This window comes from Acomys minous, assembly GCF_964271855.1.
Source record: "Acomys minous genome assembly, chromosome: 2".
Lineage (NCBI taxonomy): Eukaryota > Metazoa > Chordata > Mammalia > Rodentia > Muridae > Acomys > Acomys minous.
The window spans coordinates 104,198,792-104,225,543 of NC_140484.1; the positions used below are offsets into that span (position 1 = coordinate 104,198,792).

A 26,752-nucleotide genomic window follows, 5' to 3' on the forward strand; every position below is an offset into this window, starting at 1 on the left:
CAGCGGTTAGTCAGATGTACACATACACACCGGGGGCGGGGTGGGGGGGGCGGGGCTTGTCTTTTGAATATCTAGACTTATCTGATCCTATCAGGACCCAGGAGGCATTTTGAATGAGGCAGAGGTGGGAAGTGTGTACATAGCCAGCACCTTCAGCCCCTGCCCTGTTCGCCATGGAGACCAGAGCAAAAGTCTGCTATCAGAGCAGTTCAAAGCGCTTCTCCCTTAGCGTCAGCCAGCCTGACCCGCCAGGTCATGAACGCAGCACCACTTACTTTCCTCTGGAAGCCCAGTCAGCGTTTTCCCTCCGAGTGACACTTGAGCAGGACCTGCAGTGCTCTCTGGGTTCTGGTTGAGCACATTTTGTCCAGGAGCCTTCTCGGTGTCTTTCTGTTCTCAGTCTCTCTAGAGCCTCCAGCTCATTAGCGTGACAGAAGAACTCAGGCAGTTTGGGGGCCTAAGGACAACTCAGTGGCGAGCTTTGGGTGTCCCACAAAATGGTGACGATCAATCAGTCCCCCACCTCTGCAGTTAGAATGCAGCAGCGCTGAAATCAGGACAGGCTCAGCACCTCACTGTGCCTCACAGCCAGGGTGCCCCTGCCACAGACCACGACACTTGCCCAGGCCAGTGCCCACTTAGTCTCTTTCCTGCTACAACATTCCAAGAAAGGCCTGTATCCTTGGTGCCATGCTCAGGCTAAGAGAAGCTCTGTTTTGGGGCTTGAGGTCTTACGCCTGCCTTTGGTGGCTGCACAGAAGCTAACGGGTGGCCGCCATACCTACAGAGCCCTTGCTGTCCTCTTAGTCCAGCCTACAGGTTTGGTGTGCTTTAGCCCGGTCCCCTTTAGCCGCCAGCATCCTATGGGTGATCTGAACGGTAATGCCGCCTCGTTCGCTAAAGAGGCCCTTCTCACCGGTTGAGAGGCAATTACAGGTTCACACCCTGTTCCCCGGGCAGGTGAGCAGTGCAGTAAACTGACCTGAAGTGAAAGGTGAATCTATAGGGGCTCCCCGGTGAAATGCTTGACAGAAGATAAGAAAGCTTCCTATAAAATACAGGCAGGACTGATTAGCATGCACAGCTAGCCTCGGGAAAGAGGGGTGTTAAGTAGAGCAGATGCCACAGCGACGTGTGGATGTGCCTCCATGCCCCAGGTGAAAGTGATGTTCTCCGTTTCACCTCCACCACCACCTGGAAGAACCGCATCATCATCACGTGGCACCGGTACCGGCCGCCGGACTACAGGGATCTCATCAGCTTCACGGTGTACTACAAGGAGGCGTGAGTTTCCGAGTTTGGGCCTGTCCTTCTCACGTCCAGTTTGAGGGTGGGGATGGCCAGGCCATGGGTTGTTGTTGAATGGCGTGGCTGATTAGAGGGTCATTGGGGTTTCCTGTGAAGAATCAAGCCAGGTGACTGATTTGTCCTCATGTCCCAACCTGTGACAGCTGATCAGGAGAGTGTATTAGCTTCCGGGCGTTCATTGTTTAGGTGGTATTGGTATTTGGTTAAATTCAACCCAAAGGGAAAAGGGCTGAATTTTTAGGAAGTTGGATCCATCCGAACTGTCATAGGCTATGATATGGACTTGGTTAAAATACTGTTTTAGCCTCTGTTCCCGAAATAACTCCATAGGATATTCTGCTCTCACTGAGGTTACCCTGAACTGGCCCATTTTCTTCCACTGGCTTTATGTGTGCGTGATCTTGCCAGAGACTTTGCTCTGGGTCATGAGCCCTCTACCATTAAAGAGGAGTGGAGCAGGACTAAACCTCAGTATCAGCAGTTTCCTGGATCGTCCAAGACTTTCCCAGTACTGATAGCATCACCCTGCCTAGGCAGTCATGACTTGCTCCACATCGAAACTCTCTGAACTGTCCCAGGCTGCGTGATCATCCATCATCCCAGAAGCAAGAGGCAAAGGTGCCGATAGCAGCTCCTGGTATTTTGCTACTGCTGGACCTAGGATCCTGGGACCTGTTAGAGCCCATAAGGAAGCTCAAGATTACTCAGTGTTTGCATATATGGGAGTCGCCCCACCCCCAATCTCCCATTGTGATCACACGTAGGTCATACCAGTAGCCCTTTCATCTCATAAATGTAATGTCCTGCCCACCATGAAAGTGCTGCCAAGGAGCAGAAGTGGCTCAGAGGTTAAGAGCACTGACTGCTCTACCAGAGGTCCTGAGTTCAATTCCCAGCAACTACATGGTAGCTCACAACCATCTATAATGAGATCTGACACTCTCTTCTGGTGAGCAGGTATATGTAAGGAAGAGGAGGAGGACCGAGGAAGGAAGGAAGGAAGGAAAGGAAGGAAGAAAAAGCGAGCTGCCAATACAATACTAGTAATGTCAACTAGTGGTTTCACTAGTGCTATTCTCCAAGACAATCAGGAAATAAGATATTTGACTATTATGAGATATTCAAACATCAAAACCAGCTATTATCATCTTATATTTTAGAGTTTTGGGGTGGGTAGGTAAGAAGGTGAGTTTTGTTCAAAAGTTAGTCATTCTCTATCATTACCCAGTGTCTGCTTTAAACAACCATGCTTGGTTTTTTTCTTATTAATTAAAAAAAAAACTGCTCCAATTCAGAAGAAAGCCAGCATCTGCATGTCTTAGGAGCAGCATTTTCAGTCCCTGTGAGTATGGAACTTGCTGCCTCTGAGGCTGCTTGTTTGGTTCTATGGTTCATAGCTGGCCAACCCCCAAGTCCAGATGCTTGATTTTATTCTTGTATAGAAATCTAATTGATGATGAGTTTTATTTGGAATTCCCACTATAGAAAGCGTGACATGCTCAGCCCCTGGGGGAAGTTCTTGAGAGCTGTGGTGCCAGGGTGCTTCAGCGTTCTCTGGCCTTCGCCGATTGTCTTTCAGACCCTTTAAGAATGTTACCGAGTACGATGGGCAGGATGCCTGTGGCTCCAACAGCTGGAACATGGTGGACGTGGACCTCCCTCCCAACAAGGAGGGGGAGCCCGGCATTTTACTGCATGGGCTGAAGCCCTGGACCCAGTATGCCGTCTATGTCAAGGCTGTGACCCTCACCATGGTGGAAAACGACCACATCCGAGGGGCCAAAAGTGAAATCTTGTACATTCGCACCAATGCTTCAGGTATCCGTGCCCCAGATGAGCGTGCTCCGCCCACCGCCCACCCCCGACTCCCTGACTTTTTATGCGCTTGCTCTGGTTACACAGGCACAGTATGGCTGTAGGGCTAGCAACACGATGCCTGTTGTTGCTTCTTAATACTGTACTACAATCTCACTGCTAACACCTTACGTTCTGCTGAGCCGTCCTCTGGACGTGGTACCATCATAATATCTCTCTCTCTCTGTGTCCTATGCCAACGAGCCTGTACCCTCCAGGGCAGTAGGAACGTTTCTTTCTGAGTGAGTGCCCAGGATGTAGCCACCTATGGCTGTTCTCGTCTGTTTCAACGCAGACTTCTAGGAACTGACATGGCACCTGTACACCACCACCTTCCTCTTGCGGCTCGCTGGCTCTCCATCTTTATTCTGTAGCCAACGGTATTCTCAGCAGGCAAACAAGGGCTGACGCACTGACAGGTGTAGAGTATTGTGGTACCCAGGTACTGACTGATTCCTCCGTATCTTCTCTTAATGTGCTTACGTACTAGTTCCCTAACTCCAAAACCTGGAAACGGCGAAAGCAAACGTGTGAATTTGTATGCAAAGACTAGAAGGAGAAAGATATGCTTCCTTGTAAGATAATGACTGTCTTTAACACATTTGGGCCGTGACAGCAAGAGTCCCATAGACTGAGTGGCTTACACAGCAGAAACGTACTTCTCACAGTTCCAGAGGCTGGGAAGGCTGAGATCAAAGGCGTTGGCAGTTTGTGTCTGCTGTGAGCCAACTTACTGGCTCACAGAGATCTGCTTGCTGTGTCCTCACGTGTTTGACAGAGCACACATAGGGGTCTGTGGCCTTCTTCCTGCTAGAATGCGAATTCTGTTGATTAAAACTCTATCCTCAGACCTAGTTGCCTTGCAGAGCCCCAACACTCAAAGGCTAGGGTTTCTACGCAGGGATTTGTGGGGTGAGGCTCACACGCAGTGCACAGCAGCAGATTCTGTTATAGTGACCACAGCCTTGTACAGAGTAAGTACAAGTAGCAGAGTGAGAAATTAAAAAAAAAATAAGCTAGAGCCTATGCACCCCTGTTTCTCCCACACACGTCCCTGTAGTGTTCATAGAATGATTTTCCACACACTTGTAGTCCTGAGAATGGGTTGCTTTAATGGAATTTCTTTTTCTTTTCTTTTCTTTCTCTTCTCTTCTCTTTTCTTTTCTTTCAAGACAGGATTTCTCTGTGTAGCTGTCCTGGACTCACTTTGTAGACCAGGCTGGCCTCGAGCTCAGAGATCCGCCTGCCTCTGCCTCCCCGAGTGCTGGGATTACAGGCATGCACCACTGCGCCCGGCTTACGTTACTGGAATTTCAAGTGTGTTGGAATACATTGTTCATTTTAAACTTTGGGAGTAACAATTCCCAGTAAATCGCTGTAGCAGATTTGAGAAGGAGCTCAATTTCTTCTTCTTACAGCAAATTCTTAACAAATCTGATTCTTCCTCCTAAGTGTTAAAAACTGCCTTTTGGCCCCTGACCCCACAGGTACTCTGGGCTGCTAGTGACATACTCAGTCAGTCCATCCTCTGTCTCTGCTTCATCTGGGAAACCGGCCATTGAAATGTCCAGTAGTAAACTGTTTTAGGACTACTTACCTTGGAAACCCTGAAGTGGCCAGGCAGCAAGTGGTTATGTCTTCCGTGCAAAAGCCAACATGCTGCCCCTCCACGGTTTTCAGAGCAGTGAGCATCTCATACATCTAAACACCCTATGCTAGTTTACTCTCTGTGGTGTGGTCCATGACTAGAAACAGCCTAACGAGGAAAGGCTGTGACTTACATATCCGATCAGTCGCAGAGTTTGACGATATGGAAGCCAAGGCAGGAACTATGGAGGAGTACTGCTCACAGCGTTGCTTTCCGTGGCTTGCTCAGCCTGCTTTCTTACAGAAGCCAGGACCACCAGCCCCAGGGTGCCCCACCACAGTGGGCCAGCCCTAACCCCCTCCATCAGTCACTCATTAAGAAAATGCCCTACAGGCCTGCCTACAGCCTCATCTTGAGGTATTTTCTCAGCTGACTTTCCCTCCTCTCAAATAGATTGTATCAAGTTGACACACCTTTCAGATTTTAAAAACCGCTTGGTGGGACCTCATGTTTAAGTGACATACCATGATCCCATTTCTTACATATTGGAAACTGTGTGTGTGTGTGTGTGTGTGTGTGTGTGAGAGAGAGAGAGAGAGAGAGAGAGAGAGAGAGAGAGAGAGAGAGAGAGAGAGAGAGATTTTGCTATGGGAACTTCAGTGAGAGGTCCTGGGATATTTTCCTCTTTACATAAGTCAATTCTACTTTTGTTGTTGCTGTTGGTGTGTGTGTGTGTGTATGTCTGTGTGTTTGTTTTTCAAGACAGGGTTTCTCTGTGTAATCTTGGCTGTCCTGGACTCTCTTTATAGGCCAGGCTGGCCTCAAACTCACAGAGATCCGCCTGCCTCTGTCTTTCTGAGGGCTGTCAAATTTCCAATCAGAGATGAAATAGTAAGCAGTCCAGTTTGCCATTTGCTAAGACACACTGCAGAGTGGTGATTGTCATACGTAAATGAGCTAGCAGTAGGTTGTTAGAGTCCTCTCTAGTCCTGGCCATGCTCTCTCTCATAGCCTCTCGGGTCCCAGCTCTGCGAGCCGTGTGTGTTTGCACATAGGTTATCTGAGGATGAGTGCTGTGAAGAGAAAGATGGCACCCCAGCTGGGGCTCACCTTGTGATCTGGTTAGCCCATTGCCCAGGTTAGGCTTGCAACTTCCTGTTGGTTTGCATCACGCGCCTGGTGACCTCGACCTCCGGTTCCATTCTGTTTTCTGAAATGCCCTTTGTCCTTCTTTCCAGTGCCCTCCATCCCCCTGGATGTCCTGTCGGCATCAAACTCTTCTTCGCAGCTGATTGTGAAGTGGAACCCCCCAACCCTACCCAACGGGAACCTGAGTTACTATATTGTGCGGTGGCAGCGGCAGCCACAGGACGGCTACCTGTACCGGCACAACTACTGCTCCAAAGGTGAGCTGGGCCAGCAGCTGGCCGGCCAGCCAGCAATGCCACTGGCCTTGTCTGTCCTCTTAGAATCCCCAAGCCCCAGTGTTACCCTGTCAAGTGCCAGGGTAGTTTCTCCGCAGCGCACACCAGCCCCCCTCCCCCACTAACAGTGCTCGCCAGCGCGTTGTACGTACATGGCTCTCATTCCCGCCCTGTTCTCTCGAGTAGACAAAATACCCATCAGAAAGTACGCTGATGGCACCATTGATGTGGAAGAGGTGACGGAGAATCCCAAGACAGAAGTGTGCGGTGGTGATAAAGGGCCATGCTGTGCTTGTCCTAAAACGGAAGCCGAGAAGCAGGCTGAGAAGGAGGAGGCCGAGTACCGCAAAGTGTTTGAGAATTTCCTTCATAACTCCATCTTCGTGCCCAGGTGAGAGTGCCCTGTAGAAGTGCTGCATTGGGTGCTGTTCAGCGTGTTCCATCACTTTACTCCTTCCCGCGTGGTAGGGCGCACAACCCGGAACCCACTTATGGCCAGCAGAGCTCCTGCTTTTGTAGGCTAGCTCTACAGGAAAGGGCCCAGGGCTCGTGTTACAGGAGGGGGTGTGGTGTGTGTGTGTGTGTGTGTGTGTGTGTGTGTGTGTGTGTGTGTGAGAGAGAGAGAGAGAGAGAGAGACAGAGACAGAGACAGAGAGACAGAGAGAGAGAGAGAGAGAGTGTTAGCCTCGGCCACATCACCTCCCTCAGGGAGCAGGCAGGCTCATCGTCACCTGGTGGTGGAAGCATTGCATAAAGTACGTGACCGCCCTCATGGAAACCAACTGAGGGAAAGGCTGAGATCTGGGCCCATCTCTGCCCTCCCTCGTCTGTCCATTGACTCCTTCACCCCAGCAGAGACGGAGTAAGGCAAGTGGGGGCTGGAATCAAAGTCAGCTTCAAAAGGGACCCAGCTTCAACACATAGCCTTGTGTGTGATAACTTCCACGACAGCTGGGTTTCATAAGGAGAGTGGCCCGCCGTCCACGTGCTCCCTCTGCTCCTGTGTTCTAGCCTCGGTTTCTGCAAAGTGAAACTGCAAATGAAAGGCAGGGGAGCAGGGAGCTGGCTCAGTGGGTAAAGGCACCTACTCCTACTAAACACCCAAGTTCAGTCCTCAGAGCCCATGTGGTGGAAGGAGAGACCTGACTCCCACAAGGTGTCCTTTGACCTCTGCCCTCATGCTATGGCCAGGGGAGAAGTAAATATATTAATTTTTTGGGGGGATTGGGGTTTGAGGTTTTTTTGAGACAAGGTTTCTCTGTGTGGCCGAGGCTGTCCTAGACTCACTTTGCAGACCAGGTTGGCCTTGACCTTACAGCAATCTGCCTGCCTCTGTCTCCTAAGTGCTAGGATTAAAGGCGTGCACCACCATGCCCAGCTTAACTTTTTTTGGTTTTGGTGTTTTTTTTTTTTTTAATAAAAGAAAGGGGGTTGGAGAAATGGCTCAGAGATTAAGAACATTGGATGCTCTTCCAAAGGTCCTGAGTTCAATTCCCAGCAACCACATGGTGGCTCACAACCATCTATAATATGATCAGATGCCCTCTCTTGGCAGGCAAGCAGGACATTGTATACATAATAAATAAATAAATCTTGAGAGAGAAAAAAAGAAAGGAAAAGTTTAATAGCTAGAAAATAGAAAAACTCAGTTGCACATAGATAGATAGACAGACAGACAGACAAATGGTGGTATAGCCATTCAATGGAATACTATTAGCAATGAAAAAGGAAATCTGAATAATGATACAATATGCACAAGTCCTGAAAACTCCATCAAAAATGAAACAAAACCAGTCAGTAAAGAACAAATACTGTGTGGTTTTATATATCTGAAATATAGAGAGCAGAAACATGTGATAAAAGTTAGAGTTTCCTAGAGGTAAGAGTAGGGTGGAGAGGAAAATAGGTAATCATTTTTTAATGGGCAGAGCTTCTATTTAAGGCAATGCAATTACTTTGGATATAGTGACAGTGAGGTGCCATCCCCAGTCCCCACAGTACCACAGTTCCCTGCAGATCTCTGGGCTTGGCCCTTCCTCTGAGCTTCCCCAAGCCTTTAGCAGCTGTTTATCCTACTGATACTTTGCCTTTGGTGCCTTTCTTGGATTGTATCAACACGTGGATTTGTGCTTCTTTAAATATATATATATATATACACACACATACACACACACATACATACACACACACACACAATATTACCTATAGCAAGAAGAACCATGACATAATCAGAAATTATATAAATGTTTAATTGTTAGTGTTTTGGTTATTTGTATTTGACAGCCTTGAAGAAGTCATCTTTCCTATCTTGGTGTGTCTAAATTTCTGAATGTAAGTCAATCTCCATCACATATTGTCCATATCAACTTAAAACACCTATCTAGACCTGAAAACATGTTAACTCCTAAACAACTAAGTGTCATTATAAAGCTAAGTTACGTGGTCTTCAACTCCATCAGAGACTTGAGAAGGAATACACTTGATTACCTGAGTATGCCGGGAGTGCAGGTTAGTAGCTTTCCAAATGAAAAGATGACAAAGACAGTTTTCTACCTGGATAGTCACCCAAAACTCTCAATAGCATTGGAGCATCTTCTTCAGCCTTCTGGCCCAATATAGCTGACAGACATACTTGTAAGTCAGGATCTATTGAGGACTTTCTTACCCTGTCTTGGCAGAGTTTGGCTGTCAACTCTGCCTTTATCCAAGCTTGCCCTTTTTTTAGGCAGATTTCTGTCTGTGGTAGAAATGAGGACCTTTTGCTCAGTGGCAAGTTTGCCACATTTGAATCCATCTCCTTAAGGAGGTTCTTTGATGCTCATCATCCTCTTTGAGGTAGGCTGGGTGTTGCCAGGAGTTACTCAACTATAATAGAAGATTTACTTCCAATGCTTTGAAAAGTGCTATAGCAAGCTGTTTAGGAGAAATAAGTTATACAAAATAAATGTTAGTAGATTAAATCATGGTCATGTCAATTGCTAGTCTACTCTTATTACAAAGATACACATCTTAGGTGCAGCAGATAGATATGACTCTATAGAAAGATGAGGAAGCATAGGTAGACAAGGTCTTCAAAAACCCCAGAGACACGCGGAATATGGCATTTGAAAAGACATGGATTTTAAGATGACTTCCTTGATAATTGTGAAAAAGTCAGAGATAGCCATCTTACGCTGAAGAGTCAATAGTGAAGAAAATAAAGGCCTGCCAGCTCTGGAGGTACAAGTCCTTCTGAGAATAGAGCTCCTGGCTTCTCCGTGGCTTTCTTCCCCTCCCCTCCTCTCACAGCTGAAGCCACAGAGCTTCCAGTACCCTGTAGCAGGCTCTGCACTCTGTCATCCGCCCACTGGGGGTAGCGTCTGTCAGTCAGCAGATTGCTGCACTGCTGTTGAAGTCAGCTCTGTAGGTCAGGAAGCACTGCTGTTTCGTTTTGTTTTGTTTTGACCCATGTTCCCTGTGTATCGTGTGTGTTTCCTTGAATTTGAAAGCCTGAAGGCAGGAAAGAGATTAAAAGGTGCTTTTGAAACCTGGATGCCTTGACCTCTGGTGTCCTAATTAATTTACCTTCTGTTTGAACCTTGCGTCTTGGACCTACACTCTCCAACACCAAATCTCTTTCCCTTCATTGGGTTATCTGTGTGAGCCACTTCACCTGGAGCCAACATTCAGCTAGTAAGAGTTCGTCTGACCACAAGAATGGCCAGGTATGGAGTGTCCCAAGGAGGCCAGGAAGGAAGTCCTCCCCTACCCTCATCCTGCCGTGGGTATCAGTCAAATCTAGGACTCTTCTAGGCACTGCCAGGAGTTTTTGCTGTTGCTAACAAATCACCTGATGCTTGTGGTAGTGTGCGTAGCTCTAAAGTCAGAGGAGCGTGGAGCTAGCATGTGCTCTGCTTTGATGGAGGCATCCTCCACTGTGTCGTGCAGCAGACTTGCTTGTGAGCTGGAGAGAGCACAAGGCAGACAGGAAGCTGCACCCAAGTTGAAAGCTTTTTTATTTTTTTATTTTTTGTATGATAACTCCTGTCTAGAAGCACTAAGCCTCCTCAGGAACAGCACCCTTTGTCACACCAGGGTGGTTCCCCCTAACAGGCCCATCCCTGTTAGGTGTTCCAGCGGTGACTAGACATCCAACAGTCCGACATGAGAACCAAGGGAGGACAGGCCATCACAGAAAGCCCCTAGCATTTAGTTGTACTCAGATGACGTCGCCTTTGTTGCTGTTGTTTATATAGTTAGCCATGGAACACCTGGTCAAGGGATGGGGGCAGCAGGGCTGTGGTTGACCTAGATGGGACTGTGCGATGTTTGCACTGTGGGTTTGGAACGAGTTTGTTCTCGGCCAGATCCTGTGTGCTGACTGCCGTCACCCAGTCACATCACCTCACTTTCTATGTGACACCTAAAACAAGCGCAGCGTGCAAATAGGTGTCCCCATGCCTTCCTGGTGGGTCTTTTGGCTTCGTTTGGTTATTTTGTTTGTTTGTATGTTTGTTTGTTTTTGCCTCCTACCGAGGCACAGATCTGGCATCCATATAAGGTCCCTGTAAAGGAGCATCCTAGATGGCAGGAGAGAATCTGTTGTTGTACAACTGAATGACCCAAAACCTATCCCTACCTTTGTCATTCTGGGCACAGTTTGTTTCGGGGCTAAGTGCAAATAAGTCAGGTTTAGTCCTTCTGCACTGTCTAACTCTGCCTATGAGTTTATAGTGGAATGGAAACCAGTGTCTCTAAGTTTACTAACTAAACTTAGTATTTAGCAAATGACTTTCACTGGCCTCCATCTTTGTTTTTCAAGTCACTCAGCTTAGGTCCCTAAAATGTTGAGCAGTACACGTTTTTCCAACCGCAGTAGGTTGCTTAAGGAGTGAAGAAAGCTGACAGTACGGTGTGCTGTCGGTCACCCCACTTGGGGTGTAGCTTTTGACAAATCAGGGCCACTTTGTTTATAGCATCCTCAGTCTTCTAATGCCTGTATCACCTCCCTTTTCTGGTCTTGACTCTGTGTGCGCAGTAACTGTTATACAGTCTGCTAGAGTGTAGTGTTCATAAGTAAGTAGACTTCTGAGTCTGCTCGGTGCCATAACCCAGTTTGTTAGGGGTGGCCCAAGGTGGGGAGTGGGCCTAATATCATTTTGTAGTAAATCAGGTGATCAAATGCAAGCAACTTCTTACATGTGGGCACAGGCTTGTGTTGTGTTGGCTTTGGAAGGAGGTACAGGAAATGTATTAGTAATGTCTCCCTAGCACGCCCCCCCCCCAAAAGAGGAAAAAGAAAAGAAAGGAAAAAAATATGACTGCCTGTGTCTTTCCTTCCAGGGAAGTAGGTGGTCTGTTGATTGGTAGACTAGTGCCCTGATTTCCTGGCTCTTCCTTCCCCAGCACTATAAAAAACAAGTGCCCGTTCCTGACTCCTGAGTTAGGCCCCTGCATGGGCAGTTTTTATCCTTTTAGTGGGAACTGGCATATCAACACCCAACAAAGAACTGTGGCTTTGATAGCAGATGCTTCAGCTGAGCAGACTGCGGAGTATATGGCCCTGGCTCCCAACTTTACTCTTCCAGATGTTGGTGTAGGGAACATCATTAGCCTGGGATGGCTTCCGGGGTGCCTCGCTCTGTAATGTGAACTTCCGTTCCTCTCTGCTGGGCTCTTCTGTACTGAGAGTGATGAGCTCCATACTCTAGGCTCCCTTGTCATCCTGCACTCTAAATGTTGTTACCAGATGGAGTGCATCCCCCCTGTTCCTCTCAGCCCTTGCCCAGTCACAGCAGGGCCAGTAGTAGCCTCAGTACCCAACGTTCACCCACAGCTAACCTGAGGCTTGCTAACACCTCATGGGGTGCTTGTCTGATGTTATATTTTTATTTTCTCAGTTTTTATAAATTTTGGAACCCTGACTTTAAGGTTTCTGAAGGGAGGAGGAGCCCTGGCCATCTGTTGTTGCGGGATATTTGATCACACCATGAACGCCGAGATTGTGTAAAGCCTCTTCTAGTTGTGTTATGGCTCAGCCCTAGCACACAACCTTTAATCCAAAAGCTTTCTGTAAACAGGATTAAATAAAGTCAACCATAGATCAAGAGGTGGAACAAGCAACCAGGTGACAGGAAGTGAACATAGGAAGAAACCATAGAGACTGAGAGGAAGTGCAGAGGACGGATAGGGAAATGCATAGGAAGTACAAAGGAGGGACATTCAATGTGAAGGACTTGTAAGATATGGAGAAGGAGAGGGGCGTTTTCCTTTAGGGACATCAGTGAGTAAGAAGGTCAGCTAGGAGCTTTTTCTTCCCCTCTGAGCTCCTAGGTTTTCACCCCAGCTTCTGGCTCCTGAGTCTTTATTGATAAAAATCTAATGTTTGGGGTTTTGTTTAAAAACAACCATCTGTTACCATCGTTTCTCTGTTGTGTCTCAATCCAACACAACTCAATGGCAGCTCTTTGGAGGCCATAGGTACCCACTGCTAAGGAGGAAGCCAAGCCAGGCTTGATGGACATCCAAGGCCAGGATGCATACTAGGGACAGGGGCATCCATCAGTAGGAGCCCCTGGTCCACAGGAAAAAAACCCTGAGATTTAGGTACTTTATGGATGCTTAAACTAGGGCATCTTCATTGCAGAGAAGATCAAAGAAGCCACTACCATAGGCCTTTGGGTCCCTCATTGTGTGTCTTAGGCCTAAGCTACCTCACCTTTGCCCTGATCAGTCTTAACGAGGCTGGTTAGTTTGTCATATGTAATGCCCAGCCATCAGGTCTGACTAAGTAGCACTGCCAGGTAGAACAGAACAATGCATGACTGAGCGTGCCTGACGTGTGTGTGTGTGTGTGTGTGTGTGTGTGTGTGTGTGTGTGTGTGTGTGTGTGTGTGGTGTGTGTGTGTTTCTCTGAGAGTGCTACAGAGAATGCAAGACAGCTCATGAAGAAGGAAATCCCCTCATTATTAGTTGGTTCTTATCCAAGGAGCCTGAATAGTTTCTTTTATTTCAAGGTTGGGTTTTCCTTTTCTGTTATTTCCACCCTGGCCGTAGAAAAGACAAAGAAAGCCGAAGAACTTACCAACTGACCTTTTCTTCCTTTCAGACCTGAAAGGAGGCGGAGAGATGTCATGCAGGTGGCCAACACCACCATGTCTAGCCGTAGCAGCAGGAACACCACTGTGGCTGACACCTACAATATCACAGACCCAGAGGAGCTCGAGACAGAGTACCCTTTCTTTGAGAGCAGAGTGGACAACAAGGAGAGGACCGTCATTTCCAACCTCCGGCCTTTCACTCTGTACCGCATCGATATCCACAGCTGCAACCACGAGGCTGAGAAGCTGGGCTGCAGCGCCTCCAACTTTGTCTTTGCGAGAACGATGCCGGCAGGTACGGCAGGTAGCCCCACAACAGCTTATAGCCTAGGGGGAAAGACTTGACAGCCCTCAGATACAGTCCTATGGATGTGGCCGTTGGTATACAACCTTGTCCATTAGGTACCTAACAGAGAAGAACACCATGTTCCCAGCCCAGCTCCCATCCCAGGCTCCTTCAGGGCTCCTGCTGCTCCTTGGCTTGGTTCACACGGTGCACTCATGTATCCCCGTGCCATTCTATGCAAAGCTGAGTGAGTTAGCTTTCCAGCACTGTCACAAAACACAGGAGATGATCATCTTACTTGGAGGAAAGCATTATTTGGGGCTCGGTGTTTCGGGAGTTTCAGGCTATAGGCGCTTGGCTCGCTGTTGGGCTTGTAGTGACACAGCACGTGGCATCAGCAGCAGTAGATGGTAAAGGAACCCTATTCCCCCTCGTGGCAGCCGTGGAGAAAAAGAGAGAGGAAAGGCTGCTTCAGTGGCAGCTTCTCGGGGCCCTGACTTCTTTCAGTGAGGACCCATCTCCTAACACATGTGCCTCTTCTCAGTAGCGCCGTGGACTAGAGACTGAGGACACAAGGCCTTCTTAGGCCACCCTGTGAGAGGCACTTCAGGTCCAGAATAAAGCAGCTGCCTTGATTCAGAGGGAGCAGTGTCCTCACGGTCAACGGGGGCAGCCTCCAGGCCTGCTTCTATAGCACCCCTCCCTTGTAAGTTAGAGACTGCCTGTCTCCCAGACAGCCATTCACCTGTCTTGGAAGCTGGGTGAACTGACACTTCTCATTTCCGGAGGAGGTGTCAAGCAATGGGAAGAAGAAAGCATGATGGGAACTGGGGCAGAAGGAAGTGCTGAGATCAGCTCTGGCACTCACATGCGACCCTCAGCCTCCTGCGCCTCGGTTTCCCCATCCCCCTAGAAGAGGCCTAGAACAGCCCACCTCCTGCCCAGGCTCACTCTAGGCTGTTAGCCTTAACAGCTTTGGTTCATCCACCTCGGTTTCAGAAGTGAGGCCGGCAGCAGCTGGAAGGGGTGAGGCATGAACCGCTGCCTCAAAGGCCAGCCTTGTACCTGCCCCTTCCTCCCGTGCGGGAGCTGCAGTTGCTGTAAGGATGTGGGCTGCAGAGAGTCAGTGTCACAGCTGGAGGCTTGGTACCCTGAAGCTCACTGCCCGCCTCCAGGGCTGCTGTGTTTAAAGGGTTTTTTTTTTTTTTTTTTTAGGTAGGGAAATGGACTGGGAGAAAGCCACAGGGGTTGTCAGGTTGTCAGGGCTGTCCGCTTGTACTCAGTCACAGGTTTTTCCAGTCAGAAGGGAGGTGCTGCGGCATGCGGAGATGATAGGTCACCAGGCAGGTCCAGTCTCTAACCCTCCACCTTGTGGCAGCAGCCCTCTCAGGAGGACTCCTACAAGGTCCCTGGTGAGGGTCCTGCATACACGTAGATTAGGGGAGAGCCATCCTCTTGTTGGTTAGCCCACCGTCTGTCATCCTTTCTGGAGCCTTAAACCCAGTTTGGCTGCTCGCTTACATTGTTGATGCAGAAGGAGCAGATGACATTCCTGGACCGGTGACCTGGGAGCCAAGACCTGAAAACTCCATCTTCTTAAAGTGGCCAGAACCGGAGAACCCCAACGGATTGATCCTGATGTACGAAATCAAGTATGGATCGCAAGTCGAGGTAAGACTATAGGACCATGGCCTGCAGCTGCCTGAGAACACACGCTATAGCACGGAGAGACAGCACAGAGGTGGCCAGTCAGCGAGGACCGGGATCTCCCCAGCAACCCTGTGCCCTGTTGAGTAGTAACCAGGTGCGAGGAGCCATCTGTACCCACACCTACAAACAGCGTCACCATAGCTAGGCTTTGTGCCATAGAGTAGACAGGTCTTGATAGCTTTTCATTCCTCTGGAGTTAACACGCTTGGTCACAGTTTGCCACGGGCCACCTGAAGCCCGTCTTTTCACAGATGTAATTGCTTCTTTTATATTGGTGATGCCCTGGACAGTCGTTCGGTAGCAGTTGGGCAGCAGGAGTTAGTTACCAACATAGTGGGCTTGAGCTAGCAGGTGCCAGGCCTCGATCCTGCTTGTAGGAAATTTAACACTTACCGCTTCGTTTCCACAGGATCAGCGGGAATGTGTGTCCAGACAGGAGTATAGGAAGTACGGAGGGGCCAAGCTTAACCGGCTAAACCCAGGCAACTATACGGCCCGGATTCAGGCTACCTCACTCTCTGGGAACGGGTCGTGGACAGATCCTGTGTTCTTCTATGTCCCAGCCAAAAGTAAGTCTTACTGAGGGGAGATGCATGGTTAAAAAAAAAAAAAAAACCTAAATGCTGGCTGGGCCAGAACTCAGAAGCCCTGGGCTTCCGAGGCTCTCTGGTTTTCTATTAGAACAAAGCTGGCCAGGTTGAGGAGACAGCTTATTAAGAAGCGCACCCACTTGAGCATCTAAGTTCAGATTCCTCACATCAAGAAGCACAGTAGTGTGCTTCTGTGGATTGACGTCTGTGCCATCGTCACCACTACTGCCCCCCCCCATACACACACACACACACACACACACACACACACACACACACACACACACACACACACTATCCCACAGGTCACAATAAGGAACCAGTGTGTTGGGATCTAGGATCAGCCTAGCAAGATGCTGAGCCTTGTATCCTTAGCTCATGTGACAGACTAGAAGAGGGTCCTACAACCTGTGGGGAGCCAGAAGCCTTTGGGAATTTTGCAAAGCACTGAGTTGAACTTTCTGCCTCCTGCCCGGCCAGTGAGGCTGGCTAGGGCTCAGCCCGGGGCTCAGGATCACAAGGTGAAAGGATCCAGAGGGATCATCTGGTCTCCTGCTCTGGGGCTAGAATCTCTAGGACTGCATCCCAGGCAGAAGCACTCTCCTCCCTTCATCTCTGGGGGGGGGGGGGGGGTCAGGGGGGAGGGGGATATACTTTTCATCCACCAATAGGCATTGAAAGATACTGTAGCCACCACTTTGCACAGAGACTGGTGGGTAATATTATAAGTTTCCCTGAAGCCACTGAGAAGATAGGATTATTCTTAGGCTGCTCTATGTGATGATTTCAGATTCAAAACTTAATGTTGTAAAATGTTTCAGTGCAAGGGATACATACTTGTTTGACTGTGAAAATTTAGCCTTTTTGGTGAAATTTTTTGTACATAGTGAGTTTTTACATGTCTTATGAGAAACCAAATTTTGAAATTATTTCATGTTCATGCAGTATATGCACAAATATCTAATAGAATCCACACGAATTACTTTTGCACGCCACTAGAATCTCAGCTCGGGTTAGAATCTTGGGTCTGGTGAACTGTTGTTTCCTAGTGTCTTTGTCCCTGGGGGTCTCTTCTGGATTCTTGACTCGCACAAGGTCTAAACACATCCAGCAAACCCCCTGTCCTGAGTACTCATCCAAAGGAAACGAAGTTGGTTGTGTCAAAGAGGAGTCTGCGCTCTCTTGTGTATTGCAGCACTAGTCACAATAACCAAACAATGGTGATAACCAAAGTATGAGTGGATGGAAAACCTGCTAAATGTGCATAACAGAATATTCTCCTAGCAAGAGAATGTACAGAAAGATAAATACCATGTGACCTCACAGGTGGAATAAGCAAAAAGAGAGAGCTCTGGAGGAGTCCCATGGGTTACCAGCGGAACTTAACTTCAGGGGTGTTGGTTAGAGGGCACACGTTTTCAGGTAGACGGAAAGAAAGAATTCAAGTGATAAATTATATAACATAATAACTGTAGCTAATAAGGCATTCTTGAATATATCTAAGAAAGTGTTATTACCACAAAAAATGGTAACAATGTAAGTTAATGCTTATGTTAATTAGGCTAATGTACACATGCTTTGAAATATTTTGTACATGGTAAATATGTACATATAATATGTACTATATAATTTCATGTCAGTTAAAACTCTGACAGTCCACCTAGTCAGTTCCAGGTATTCAAAGGTATTCATGAGATGTGAAAATCCTCATAGTGACAACAAAAGGACAGAAATGAATATAATTATAAACAGCTAGGATTCTATGTGGCTGCTGCTGATATGCCTAGATTTAGGTTTTAGGAATAATGAGATGGAGAATTCTGTCAGTTACTATCTGAATTGTCTCATTTATTCCAGATAGCTTAGTCTCATCAGTTAGCGTGTTTTAACTCTCCATTGTGACGTCACAGTAGCTCTCCATTGTGACAAAATACAAGATAGAGGGAGGGATTACCTATTTCTGCTCACAGTTTCTCAGAGGTTGTAGTCCATAGTCAGTTGACCCTGTTAGTATTGGACTGTGCTGAAACAAAAACATCACAGACAGGGAGTACATGGCAGAACAAAGCTGTTTGCCTCTGAAAGAGAGAAAGGGGCCAGGTTCCACAGTTCTCTGAAGGACGCCTGCCTTCCAGTGACCTAACTTCTCCCTCTCCGTCCTTCCAAAGTTGCCACTACTCCCCAGTAACGCCACCCACAGGCTGACAACCAAGCCCTGAACACCCTTTGGGGGACATTGTACCCTCTGACTCTAGAACACTGGTGCTGTCACACTTAACACCGTAGCCCCGTTGTTTCTGCAACTCTCCCCAGGCTTAGCCAGCGTTCCCCCATCCTTCTGCGTACTTCTAGGGTACAGGGCCTGGGTCTAGAAGTTCAGTGGTGTTCTCTGAAGTGGCAGCCTTAGCTTCTTTGAGGAGAGGGCATGTTTGTAGCTGCCTCTGCTGTTCTGTGTGTGTAATGTCAAGACCGGCATGCCGCTGGGGAACCTTAAGAGGCCCTCTGATGCGGTTTCTCTGGTGGACGTTGGCACATCCCCTGGGGGGACTGATGCTGCGTTCGAGCTTTCTTTGCTTCTGGGAAGTTTCCCCAGTTTGCGACAAGACTCTTCTGGTGCAGCCTAGTGTGGTTTCCTTGTGTTTAATCCTCAGGGGAGGGACCCTCTGAAAGCTCCACACCACCTGCTGTTTCTAAGGAACTCTGTGTGCTTGAGTTCTATTAAGTTCCTCTCCAGACTTCTCCCCTCTAGATTAAATATTCTCAGGTCTTTCTGCCCTTTCTTGAAAACCAACTGCAGAGACAATTTTCCAGCAGTTTTGCTCTTCTGGATGTGTTCCAGTTCCTCTGTGTCCTTGTTGAAATATGAAACTCAAAAAACAAAAACAAAAAGACACAGCACAAGCTGACTGGTAGCATCAGTAATACAAAGCCAAGAAGTCTCTTACGGGCGAAGAAAGGCTGGGTGCTTCTCACTTGGCAGTTATACCTTTGAGCACGTTTAAGAATTGGAAAGTGCTGAACCTCATCAATTTTGAAAGATTCTTGATTAAGAAATAAGTTTAGGGAGGGAGAGAGGAATGGGAGGATGCACGGGATGGGATAGCAATTGAAATGTAATATGAATGGTTTTATTTTTCAATAAAAAAACATTTAAAAAAAGACATAAGTTTAATTTGAAAACCTAATTCAGCTCTTGTAATATTTGGAGAGTAAGAATAGATTTTAGAGCTGCACCACCCCCCCTCGGTGAGTGAGTTACGTCAGTGCCTGGCATGCTGTGGGAGAATGACGCATTTCCAAGTACGTGTGTCCAGTGAGTGCCCAGCTCCCTTCCAATAGACATTTCTAGTTCTTACTTACTGTTGTGTTCTCCATGTGCGCTCGTGGGCTTTTGTGTCACCGCACATGTGTGGAGAGGTCAGAGGACGACTTTGGAGAGTTGGTTCTCGGGTTCCGGGGCTTGAACTCAGGTTGCCAGGGTGACACAGCAAGCGCCCTTACCCACAAAGCCATCCCGCTGTGTAGACGTGTCTGCTTGGGTGTCCAGTAGTTACTGTGGACTTCTTACAAACCTGAGGAGGTCCAAAGTGCTGCCGCTGGAATGTCTCCCATCCTTTTCGGTTTCCTTATCTGCATCCCATCGCTCACTCAGATCAGGGCTCACAGCTGTCTTCTCTTGCTTTTCTCCAGGCACTCTCTCTTGTGTCTCTGTTCCTTTTTCCACTTGAGCTGAAGCCTTGTAGATTCTCAGTCGTATCTATCTGGACTCCAGCCTCCCAGTGCTTGTGTTGAGGCTGTTATGAACAAGCGCTGCAGGAAAGCCATGCTCTCACTTTGAGACTTGACTTGCCAGTTGCCATTGCAACCCCTGGGAAAGTTAGGTCATCTCTCTGATATTAATATAGAACGTGATTTCTTCCTGAGGTCTGAATTGAGCAGTGCATGGCATGCCGTGGCAGAATGGTATGCTCCCTTAACTCTTCCCAGACCTGATAGTACACAGGGCCCCCCAAGTCTGTCCTTTCACACATCCATCTCCCCAATACACATGAATCTATAATCAGTTTACTTCTGGCCTTGAAGAAGTTCACTAATGCTTTTTTTTAAATTATTATTTGAACGTTTTAATTTTAGATTTTGAAAATTATATGAGTACTATATTTACATCATCTCACGTCTTCCGCAACTCCTCCCATGTTCCTCTCATGCTCAAATTCATAACTGTTTCTTTAATTATTTTTACACAACATGCACACACACATATATGCATAAACACACATATTTTCTATATACATTTATATGTGTGTCATACATACATACAGACAGACAGACAGACATACAGACAGACATACAGACATACAGCCTACCAAGCCCTTTAAATGTTACTTGTATGTACACATGGTTAGAACTGACCACTTGGGATTGTATAACCTATCAGGCAATTTATTCCTGAAAAAGACTGATTCTCCTTCTCTCAACAGCCATTGCCTGTAGCTTTTCATCTGGTGGTGGGGTCGTACTAGACTTCCCCCAATCCAGTAAGCATGTCAACTGTTGAGATTGCATGTATGCAGGTGTTACATATACAGGGTACCACCTCTCAGCAGACACCCTGGTCCTCTGGCCCTTAGCATCTTACCACCCACTTTTTCTGCAGTGTCCCATGAGCCTTCATTGTGGCGGTTGTAATGTAGATATGTCAGTTGTAAATGGGTAGGTACCCCACAGCCACTTGTTCTCTGCGTTTTGACCCATTGCAGTTTTCTCTAATCCTCTCTCTATCTGCTGCAGAGAGAAGCTTCCCTGGTGAGGTCTGAGAGCTGCACTTACCTGTGGGCATAAGCATGAGCATTTAAACTGCAGTTAGAACGTACTGGTTTAGGAAAGTGACCGTAGTAGGTTCTTCTCTAGGGTCCATGACCTCATCCGTCACAGATTATAGGCTAGGCTTACGGTATCAGGCAAGAATTTCCTCCTGTTGAGCAGGCTTAAGTCCAATTAGACAGCTGTTGGTTGCCCCAAGATATAAATGCCACTGTTGCACACTCAAAAAGTATTTTGATGTCCTTGTCACTGTTGTGGTACATAGGCATTACTGCTGGGCCACCTCCTTTTTAGCTGAAGAATGGAATGTGTTTGGTTTCTTTTTTTTTTTTTTTTTTTTTTTGGTAGTGGTGGTTTTGGTTGGTTGGTAGGTTGGTTGGTTGGTTAATTTTTTGGTTTTTTGAAACAAGATTTCTCTGTGTAGCCCTGGCTGTCCTGAACAGGCTTTGTAGACCAGGCCAGCCTCAAACTCACAAAGGTCTGCGTGCCTCTACTCCTGACTGCTGGGGTTAAAGCCATATGCCACCATGCCCGGCATGCAGAAATGGAATGGAAACCACTTAGCTTGAACCAAATCCTTCATCAGCTGACTTTTCATTCAATGCAGTCTACAAAACTGCATGGGAAACTATTTCCCTGAGGGAAAGCACACCTTCCTCCCTCAAGACTCCTGCTAAAGGACGTTTCCTGAGAGACATCCTTATCTCCCCTATGTCCTCTTTTCCTTATGCGTTCCTGCCCAGTGTGCATTCAGAGTTACTCCACCTGTCCTCATACTGAATTCTGACATATGGCAGAGTTTTCAGAGGTACAGACCCTGGTGCCCATCATGTGGTACCCACCACCCAGGCACTGGTAGCAAGCTCTGTGGCGAGATCTATGGTCTCAGACTTAAATTTGTTTCACATGTTGGTAGAAAATTCAGAGCATCATTGGCAAGAAGTGTCATCTAGTATGTGGAGGGCATGGGGTGGTGAGCAAGCTGCCCATCGAACTTCTTAAATATCAGCATAGCATGAGCAGTTCGTGTGTGTGTGTGTGTGTGTGTGTGTGTGTGTGTGTGTGTGTGTGTGTGTGTATGTGTGTAAGTGTCTGATCATTTTACTTCAACAAATGTATGCACTTCTATGAAACTATATACGAAAGTGATTTGCCTTAAGGCCATCGTTTGAGCTATTTAAAGGAATATATACTTCAGTCTGTATTTATTTGCCTTTTTCTCCAGATGAATTTGTCTGTTTGCTGGGCTAGTCCTGACAGTACCTTGAAGATTCCTACTGTGTGATGGGGTTATGAGTAAAGGCTTTTTCAGAGAAGGTTTTGTCGTATTTCCAACCAGAGATAAAAATTTAAAAAAAAAAAAAAACAATAACATAAGCCAATTACTCACCTCGTGATATCTTCCTGTTTCTGCAGCAACGTACGAGAATTTCATGCATCTGATCATCGCTCTGCCAGTTGCCATCCTGCTGATCGTGGGGGGCCTGGTAATCATGCTGTATGTCTTCCATAGAAAGAGGTGAGTGTCCGGGCCAGCGTAAGATGATCGTTGTAGCGAGCTGGCTTGATGATGTGAAGTCGAGTATAGATTGTCTGTAGGGAAGAACACTGTGCAGACTAGACAACCTGAGTTCCTGGTCAGACATCCTTCAGAGGGGAAAAAAAAAGAACATTTCCTAATGATTATGAGCAATGGGGGAGGGGCGGTTGGCTCCTTTCTCAGTAGCCATCATCCCCTTCTTGGGCTGTTCTGGCACTGCTGGCTTGTGAAGCGCTCCTCCAAGCATGCCAGTTTAGCCCTCTCATCCAGTGAACCTTGTTATTTCCAGTGAAGCAAAGAAATAAGTGTTCCTTTAAACGCTCTCATTTGAGGCCACGGCAGAAGCCAAAAGGCTCGTCTGTAGATGTTTGCTGGCCCACCAGAGCCCTGAGTCAGGAGTGCAGACAAGGATCTGTTAGCAGTGAGCATGCTTTCTCTCCCTCTCTCAAGATAATTCATGAACCAGGGGGAGAAAAGTATTTACAGAAATGTATAGAGATGGCATTTGTTGACATGAATTTCATCTTTTTTTTTTTTTAACAGAAATAACAGCAGGTTGGGCAATGGAGTGCTGTATGCCTCTGTGAATCCTGAGTATTTCAGTGCAGCAGATGGTAAGGGTCCTGGCCAAGGTGGGGGACTATGGAGCTGCCAGGTATTGTTAGTTGGAGAAGAGCTTTCCATAACTCTGACGTACCTTTGTCCTGTGATATGCCTTAGACAGCATTTCGTATTGTCTTGTAATAACATTTCTTGTTAATAACATTTTTAGCACTCAGTGCCTTTGATGAAAGTTCTGGGACTCTCCGACGCGCCCGTGAAAACCAGGCTCTAGAGATGCAAATGGCCAAAATCAGTCTATTCAGTTGCTTGAAATGTCGCACCAGAGTGACAGAAGCGGTCTAGTATCTCTTGTCAGACAGAGGACTGCTGTGGCCACCAGGCAGTCCTGAGGGGGCTTCAGCTCAGGGGTTGGGTTCCAGCTGTTCGATTTACTGTATAGCTTTGCTTTGTATGCTCTTGAGCTGCTGCTGTTCTGTCCTGACTAGGGTCGCACAGCTTAGCCCCCCTCCTCCCCCTCCCCTCTCCCCCCATCCCCCCCCCCACATTCATTGGCAGTAACTAATGAAAGTCATTTAATTAACTGCTTCAGAAGTTCTGACTCGGAGCCTGGGTTGCACCTAGTGGTTATTAGTGCTTACACTTAACTTTAGACATCTTAAGTAAGTCAGGGAGGGTTCCTGTAATGCTAATCCCTACATTGGGGGGCTTTCCAAAAATGATCCCACTTCCTCAATAAGTCCCCGTAACAGTCCTCATGCCTGTCTATCTGCAGGGAAGGAAAGATTTTCCAAGAAGGGCTTACTCAGGCTCACCAGCCAAGCAGCAGGAAGTCAGGACAGGGGGTCACCCCCAGCCTTCCTCCTGAGCCCTCACATTGTGACTTCTGGAAGGACTGTGTGCTTGCTGGGGCTGACAGGGAAGCTAGCCACAGGAGGGGCTAGAGCAGGTCCATGTGTTGCTGGAGAGTGCTCAGGAGAAATGCGTCTTTGCTGCCTTCTTGCTGCAAAAGTGTAAATTGATGTACGGGAGATAAGAAATAGTCAAGATTATTCTCTTTGATTAACCTGTTCAAATTAAAAGCAGAAAAACGCCCTCCAATTTAAAAGCACTATGTAGATGTGTGTGGCTTTGCTATAGTTTCTTTAATCACTTCTAACTGAATTATGTTTATAGTAAGGCCAATCAGAAACAGCCTCTTCTGTGCTTGAACCGGGTGCTGAATAATGATGTTATTACTGTTTACAAAAGAAATTCTTTTTTAAATAGGCACACATGCATATGTTTGTGTCTGTAAAGCATAGAAAATGCTGTAGAAGGGTGTGTACCATACTTAAAAGCATAGTTACTTATGGAGAAGATCTTTTCTCCTTTAAAAACAAACAAAGCAGGTTTGGGTATGTACCTGGGTGATAGAACATTTGCCTAGCATGTTCCAAAACCTGGTCGTTGTCCCCACACTACCAAAAACAAACAAGAAAACAAACAAGAAAACCAAGAAACGTGCATTATTTAGACAAAGGTTGGTGGTTTTTTTGTTTGTTTGTTTTGTTTTGTTTCTGTTTGCTTGTTTTTGAGGCAGGGCCTTACTGTGGAGCCCTACTGTATGACACAGGCTAGCCTCAAACTCCTAATGTAATCCTCACATCTTACCACATTCTCCTAAGTAGCCAGAACCATGTAGCCATGGCGGCCAGGTCAATACTTTGCTTTTGTAAAAGAGAAAAGGAAGGTTCAGAGAAATAGTCTTTTTTTTTTTTCCCCAGAGCTGAGGACCGAACCCAGGGCCTTGCGCTTGCTAGGCAAGCGCTCTACCACTGAGCTAAATCCCCAACCCCCCCCCCTTTTTTTTTTTCTTCGAAATAAAACAAGAACAAACTTGTCAACTCCCATGCCAACAGGTGAGAACACTGTCACCTCACCCAAACTTGAGTTATTTGGCCTTTTGACAAGCTCGGCAACACAAGCCATTTTCCTCAAAGGGCTACAAAGTGACATTGCCGCTCAAAGGTGCTTAAGAACTTCTTTCTCCCAGAGTTAATCTGCATGTCTCTGTTGTCAAGAGCGCACTGAGAATCCCCTACAGGAAAGCGCTGATAACATTGTGCGCGCTTATGAAGGGCTCTGGCTGGTGAAGCTGAGGTTTGCTGGCTGAAGTCAGCAGCTGATTGAATTGAGAAAAAAAGCTTGAGGGCATTAACTTTGGGGACCTCCCAAGGAATGGATGTGACTGGCTTTAACTCCGTGTCCTGGGTCAAGCCATGTAGTTAATTCTTATTAAAAGCTAGCCTAGATCCTTAGAGATAGTAAATGGAACTGGTGAGACAGACAGACAGACAGACAGACAGACAGACACACACACACACACACACACACACACACACACACACACACACACACACCCGGCACACACACACACACACCCGGCACACACACACACACACACACACACACACACACACACACACACACACACACCCACCCACCCACCCCGTCCGTCCTTACCGAGAGATACCATAAAGACCTTGGCTCCTATTGGCTCCTAAGCAAACTTCACCTCTGCAGGATCACAAGCTGTCTGAGGCCTATGAAAGACCAAATTCTAGTTGAGAAATTACCAGACACGTATGTGCCATTAAATGGAAAAAAAAAATGTACATGGGAGCCAGATGCACTGGCGCATACCTGTAATCCAAGTATCGGAGAGATTAAGGCAAAAGTTTAAAAATGTTTAAAAAAGTAAATTCAAGGCCAGCCTGAATTATGTAGCAAGTTCGAGGCAAGTGTGAACAGTTTAGAGAAAGTCTATCCCAAAATCAGTCAGTAGGAATAAATAGATAAATACGTGTTTTAGTCGGTCCATAAGTACGGCAACTCTTAGAAAAGGCAAGCGTTTAATTGGGTCCAGCTTACAGTTTCAGAGGTTTAGTCCATTGCTGTCATGGCTGGAAGCATGGCGGCACGCAGGCAGACGTGGTACTGGCCAGTTGCTCTACATCTGGACCGGGCAGCAGGCACACAACATGACACTGGGCCTGACTTGGGCATTTGAAACCCCAGAGCCGCCGCCCGTGAGCACTCCCTAACGACCAAGCGTTCAAATATATGAGCGTACAGGGCCCACTCCTATTCGGACCACCACAACATGTATGTTCCATTCTTCAAAATAGAAGTTGGTGGTGTCCCCAGCCCCAAATTTAAAATAAACATCCTTCTCTTAAGGTGTCACGTAGAGGTGAGTGAGTGCTTGTGCTGGCTGGGAGGGGAGTTGTGGCTGCAGCTCAGCATCACATGAAAGCAGACATGGCCCTGCATCCCCTCCCAGGCCCCTCTCAGAGCCAGGGCTTCCTTCTTCCAGACAGCGTCTGCTGACCTTCCTCCTCTAGGCAGGGCTGTCAGTAACCACGTTAGGTTATCGTTCTAATGGAACAAGTGCTCTCTTTACAGATCTGACACACTTAGTTTAATATCATTTCAGTTCTTACTGTAAACACTAAAGTTGTGGGTGGAGCCCTTTGCTTGGTTTTTCTTAATTGCTTCCCCTTTTTTTTTCTTTTTTTTTTTCTTTTTTTTTTCTTTTTTTTTTTCTTTTCCTTTCGTTCTCTTCATCCTTCCTTGCTAGAACTATTCATTTATTTATTTATTTTTGTCAAACTAGATCAAATGTAACCAAAAATGGCACCTGGAGAAAGGATTCTGTTCAGGTTCCTGTCAGGAAGTTCCTAAGCTTACAGTGTCCAGGCCAAAGCCCTGGGGTCACCGCCAAGTCCCCCTTAGTCCCAGAGGTCACTTACTTCGCTGGGGCGGGGGAGGGGTCCTAGGCCTCAGCCACGATGAGGCAAGCGTTCTGCCACTGAGCTGTAGCCCCCAGCCTCTGGGTTTGGTTTGGTTTGGTTTCTTGTCATTAGGTTTTAAAGCTTTTATTTTTTAAAAAATTATGCTGAGAGAGATGATTCAGTAGTTCAAAGCACTGGCTGCTTTTCCAGAG

At 47.2% G+C, this 26,752-nt stretch overlaps 1 protein-coding gene across 2 annotated transcripts in view; it reads left to right on the forward strand.

Annotated features, from left to right (window-relative positions):
- The window catches only part of IGF1R (insulin like growth factor 1 receptor), a 290,765-nt gene that overhangs the window by 235,862 nt on the left and 28,151 nt on the right, over window positions 1-26,752 (forward strand). For both annotated transcript variants that reach the window (XM_084774155.1, XM_084774156.1), the window contains exons 7-15: window positions 1,158-1,284; window positions 2,888-3,126; window positions 5,989-6,156; window positions 6,361-6,565; window positions 13,262-13,548; window positions 15,074-15,210; window positions 15,659-15,818; window positions 22,080-22,182; window positions 22,747-22,817. In XM_084774155.1, coding sequence (XP_084630281.1) covers window positions 1,158-1,284; window positions 2,888-3,126; window positions 5,989-6,156; window positions 6,361-6,565; window positions 13,262-13,548; window positions 15,074-15,210; window positions 15,659-15,818; window positions 22,080-22,182; window positions 22,747-22,817 — 1,497 coding nt within the window. The remainder of the gene's footprint in view (window positions 1-1,157; window positions 1,285-2,887; window positions 3,127-5,988; window positions 6,157-6,360; window positions 6,566-13,261; window positions 13,549-15,073; window positions 15,211-15,658; window positions 15,819-22,079; window positions 22,183-22,746; window positions 22,818-26,752) is intronic.